This window comes from Nicrophorus vespilloides, unplaced genomic scaffold (assembly GCF_001412225.1).
Source record: "Nicrophorus vespilloides isolate i.1.1-1 unplaced genomic scaffold, Nicve_v1.0, whole genome shotgun sequence".
Lineage (NCBI taxonomy): Eukaryota > Metazoa > Arthropoda > Insecta > Coleoptera > Silphidae > Nicrophorus > Nicrophorus vespilloides.
In genome coordinates, this window is record NW_017098011.1 from 13,826 (window position 1) to 18,656 (window position 4,831).

Genomic DNA, 4,831 nt, shown 5'->3' on the forward strand with positions numbered 1-4,831 from the left:
TTCCAGAATGAAACAGGTTTTCAATTAATATCAAAAACTAAAGAATTTCATGAAAAAAAATGTAACTTTGACAAGAATACGAAGTGAAATGTAACTATTTATCTTTTTTTTTAAACCTCCAAATGTGAAGTATTAGCCTAACTACATATAACTATAAAAAGCAATATGATAAGTATTATGTAATTGTGTAGCTTAACTTAAAAAAAAATCAAAAAGAAGTTTTTAAATGTTTTGACTTCTAAACTAAGTGGTTATTGTTCTCTATCAATTAATATTTAAGTAAATTAACTTAACTGAGATAAGAGAATGTTGAAGATTATAAGTTTAAAAAATATAAATTCAATGGTAGTTTTAGTGAGTCATCTGTAGTTGGAATGCTTTAAAAATAAAAAATATTTAAATTTATTTTTCTTAGAAGTATAAACAGGGAAAACAAGATGTCCGCAAACATTCTTTTAGAACTAAGGTGGTAGTAAAACTGCAGTTTGGGGGATGACCCAAAAGTATAAAGACCCAAAATACAAAAGAGTAACGAATCAGTATACACGCAGAGCATAGACGAGTGAAGATGTCGTCTGAAGATCCGTACGCTCATGCCGTTCCGGCTAAATTGAAGATGAAAGGGGATGGTGGCATTAAGAAGAAAAAGAAGAACAAGAAGAAGGCTAAACAGCTGGTAGAGGAGATATCTCTCATGGAGGAGAACGAAACAGAAGAAACGAAATTTGAGGTTAAACGCACAAAGGCTGAAATTGCGTTTCTGAATATGCGGGAGAAGAATCAGACCAAACGAATTCTGGAGAAGGCAACCGTTACGCACAAAGAGAAAGTGGAGAAGTTCAATAGGGATCTGGACAACCTTACCGAATTCTATGACATTCCCAAAGTCTCTTGGACCAAATAAACTTGATTATTTGTGTGCTGTCAAAATGCGTTGTAATAAATACAGAATAATCATAACCTTAATTGACACTTTACTTTGTACTTTATTCATTCTTTATAAAGCCTAATTTTATATTATTTCATTATTTTCATGTTCTATATATATTTGTATTTCAGAATAAATTTCACAATCACAAGAACAAATGTCCAGAAAACATAACAGATTGCCTAACATAAAGAAAAACATTTAGCCATGTCTTGAACCTTACTCAAAATGATCTCTACATTATCGGCGACGCTCGATGAACGCGCGCATTCTTTTTATTTTTAATGATAGAATAGTTTGTAATCTAAATTACGATTATTATTAGATTATAATTATATATTAAAGTTATTGAAATATTTTTGATGTTTACAATATGTTTTTTTTATTACTATTAAAATATAATATATTGTGCAGACTGGAATTGTTATCACACAAAAAAGTCAATGTAATCTAGTCGACCTAATATTATTGAAGTGGATTAATAGTAATATTCAATTGACTAAAATAAATTTGTAATTAGTAAATGGTTTATATGTATACACGTTCTAACTAGGTTACGTTATCAGTAATTAGATGACACCTGTTATTAGAATAGACCAGATAATTAGTATATGCATTCACTCTGATTTACTAGGTGTTGTCTATTAACATAGTCTTTCAGAGATCAATATCGATAATCGTGTTTTATTTAAAACAATTTAGTTAAGTTGTGGCTAAAGAATTAATTAGTAATTTGTCGATCTTCTCATTTAAAGATGTGTTGTATTGATAAAAAAGAGTTCTCATTAAAAGATTTAGAATTACTAAAATTAGAAAAAGTAAATATTTATTTTTTTTTAATTCAAAACGTAAAAGTAAACTCGAAAATAAACTGTAATATTTTCATTACTACAAATATCACAACTTCTGGATTATCAACGGGTTATAAGTGATCCGTAAGAATAAGTAAACAAAATAAATTGTTTGATATACTTTCCAGAAGTCCAAAAAGTAATTGTTCTAACCGCTTTATCTCCTTTTTCTCATGGCCTTGTAAATCTTCTTCATCATCACAGATGTTTTTGGTTTGGTTTCGACTTTGTGAACTTTGGTAACGTTGTTGTTGTTGTTACTCGGCCTCAGAGCAACTGCCGCGGATATCGCCCTGGCTATTCGCTTCTTCTCAGGCGGGGCATAATTAATCTCTTCTTTTAGGATTCGCGCAGGTTCCGCAGGTTTTAACACTTTCTTAGGTTTCGGTGGTTCCTCCTCGAATTTGTACAGAGTAATGTACTCATCATCCGTGTCTGAGGAATTGGGGGGTGCGAGCAACATCAAAGCTTCGTCCAAACTAATATAAGCTGCGTTTTCATCAATTGATATGGATTCCTCCTCGGATCTGTAGAAATTGATGTGTATTCCGGAATCCACGTTTTCTACTGACATTTTTGTGCACTCACTTAGTCTTACAGAACTGAACTGAAAATTTGAGCAAAAAAAATCCTATTTTTTTCTTTTTTTTTCATCTGATGGAAATAAGGGTGGGAGTTAGGGGACGGTTTTTGAAAACTAGTTATTACAGATTTCATCGAAAAAATGTAATTTTTGGAGAAAGCTGCAGGAACGGTTTAGTGCAGGTGCTTGTACAAACAGCAATAGGTAAACGAAATGTTTAGTTTTCTGAGTAAATACATTGTATAAGTGCAATATCCTTCAGGATTACTACAAAGAAAAAAAAATGAAACGGTTTAACACGGTAAGAAAAAAGATACATTGCAGATACAGCAATAGTATAGAAATAGAAAAGCTGGGTATAGTTTTATGAATATAATTGTAATGAAACATCAACTTAAACTAAATGAAAATAGTCCCAAATTATATTTGTAAATATTAATGTTTGCAATCATTACAGAACAATTTAAATATTATTCATAAAATTTTCTTTACGTAATTACTTACAAATGTTTATTGTTCTATTTGGACCAAAAGACCAAATATGTTTTATTAATAATTATTATGAATCTAAACGTTTTATTATTATGATCGTATAAAAATATTATCGATTATTAACTTATTTTTAAAATTATTGTTCACAAAATTTAAACTACAGAGAAATTTTTTCCCAAAATGCCTATTTTGTATAACTGAAGTAAACTTCTTGTATATAAATATAATATAAATATGCGATTTAATACATTTACTTAAACGAATATATTTTGTGGTTTATTTATGTAATTCTATAAATAAGCTATGGAAAAGGGTGAAATATTTTTTTCCTTATGGACATCCTTTACGTTTTTATACCATACATCTTTCCATGGGACATAAATCAACTAAGATGCTAGAGATGATAAATATATTTTTCTATCGCGCTTATTTTTATTTTTCTCGCGCTCTTTTCTTCTTTTTCGATTCTCCGTTCACAAACTTTAAGTGTACTTTCGAACTAAACCAATCATTACTTAAAAACGCCAGAGTTGCGCAATATTGTGATAATTACAGCAATGATAATAATTTCGATGCTGCATTATCATTATTCCATTCGGGAGTAGTTAATAAATGAAAACGGAACGAGAGTTACGTAATTTACGTCCGTTAGTTCTGTGAGTGTGTTCGCGTTATGGTAGAATTATATGTTCGGGCAGATGTTGCTGGTTTCGGGACACGCGTGTCCTCTTATACGCTGTACACACATATAAACTACACCCGGAGGGCTCGAACCGCATGGACATAAATAATCCTGCGAGAACCCAGAATTTCTGCGGAAAACTGACCTTCGGATTTAATGCTCTTTCTGAAGCGAATGAATAAATCCCGCTGAATATTGGCGATCCTAACGTAAAGGAATGGTGAAAAAGAAAGGAGTGTATTTCATTGTTCACATCATACTTTAACAGACGTCTCTGTAAATCTCTTCCTGATGGACACGACAACTTACTTGGAAAAATTACCTGCCCTCAGGATAATGCACGTCCATTATCCGTTTCATAAAAGATGTCCTCAGATCGCATTGCCTTTTGGCGAAGTGGAGCAAGTTTACAATTTCGTTTTTTTTTATAAATTTCCTTCATTCAACATCTTCTCCTGCAAACTCATTTTATTAAATTTATCTTCAAATCGAAGATTTACCGATTACTTTTTCATAGAAATTGTTCATTTAATCATCTATTCTCAATACACTTTAAACAAAACTAAATAATTATTGTGTACAACGAATAATAGGACTTATCTCGCGATAAACGATTTAAATGCAAATAAAATACTTACCGCAATTATTCCATGAACCATAAAAATTATATTTAATTGTTCAATTATTGTATTTTATATCTGCGTTAGTGATAATAAAATAAAATCTACTCTATGATTGAAAAAATTAAGGTTCTAAAGAAACGAATTCTATCTATAAAAGTAGTCGAATATTTCCATTTTATTTATCTTCTATGTATTCAAAAAATTCAAATTCGGTTTGTAAAATAACATGCAAAAATATAAATTGTTAATCTTATATTTTTTATTTACACATCTGGTAAATAAAGAAACAATATATCATACTCAAACCTGCTGAAAACTGATGGGACTGAAAAATTTTAAAACATTTAAAATTGTTAATCTATTTTTAAAATATTGTTATTGTGTATTATCAATTATTGTTTATTATAGTATCATTTATCAATCAATAACAAAATGTACGTTTATATGAATTCATGTATATATTTCATTATTGTAGTGTTTCTGATGAAAACGTAAATATACAACAATTATAATGGAAATAATACTCTTTGGAAACATAATAATCTTCGATTAAAATAGAAAAACTTTTGTTACAAAGTAATCTATTGTTTCAATCAATACCAGTTTAATCCGCAGTAAAAATGTAATGAAAATATTTATCTTAAAATAATATTTTTTCATATTACATCTGAA

General features: G+C 29.6%; 2 protein-coding genes across 6 annotated transcripts; one reads left to right on the forward strand and one right to left on the reverse strand.

Moving 5' to 3' along the window:
- The first annotated feature begins 446 nt into the window (after positions 1-446).
- LOC108561530 (protein FAM32A-like) lies at positions 447-972 on the forward strand. The gene has a single exon (XM_017919506.1). It carries the CDS (start codon positions 569-571, stop codon positions 902-904), a length of 336 nt encoding a protein of 111 aa, XP_017774995.1. The 5' UTR covers positions 447-568; the 3' UTR covers positions 905-972.
- Positions 973-1,479: 507 nt separating this feature from the next.
- On the reverse strand, positions 1,480-4,255 carry LOC108561529. Of its 5 annotated transcripts, none has more exons than XM_017919504.1 (3): positions 4,175-4,255; positions 3,846-3,991; positions 1,480-2,381 (listed from the first exon to the last, which is right to left on the reverse strand). In XM_017919504.1, the coding sequence occupies exon 3, from the start codon at positions 2,351-2,353 to the stop codon at positions 1,937-1,939; it is 417 nt and encodes a 138-aa protein (XP_017774993.1). In that variant the 5' UTR covers positions 2,354-2,381; positions 3,846-3,991; positions 4,175-4,255; the 3' UTR covers positions 1,480-1,936. The 5 variants fall into 5 exon arrangements, with proteins under 5 accessions (XP_017774993.1, XP_017774991.1, XP_017774992.1 ...); XM_017919502.1 differs by having other exon boundaries at positions 1,480-2,386; XM_017919503.1 differs by lacking the exon at positions 4,175-4,255 and adding an exon at positions 4,044-4,057 and having other exon boundaries at positions 1,480-2,386.
- Positions 4,256-4,831: the final 576 nt, after the last annotated feature.

Excerpts from the sequence above, each read along its gene's own strand:
- LOC108561530 (XM_017919506.1), top strand. The coding sequence starts at position 569 with ATGTCGTCTGAAGATCCGTACGCTCATGCCGTTCCGGCTAAATTGAAG.
- LOC108561529 (XM_017919501.1), bottom strand. The coding sequence starts at position 4,195 with ATGGTTCATGGAATAATTGCG. Across the intron at positions 2,387-4,174 it reads TGGTTCATGGAATAATTGCG|TTCAGTTCTGTAAGACTAAG; the intron begins GTAAGTATTTTA and ends TCAAATTTTCAG.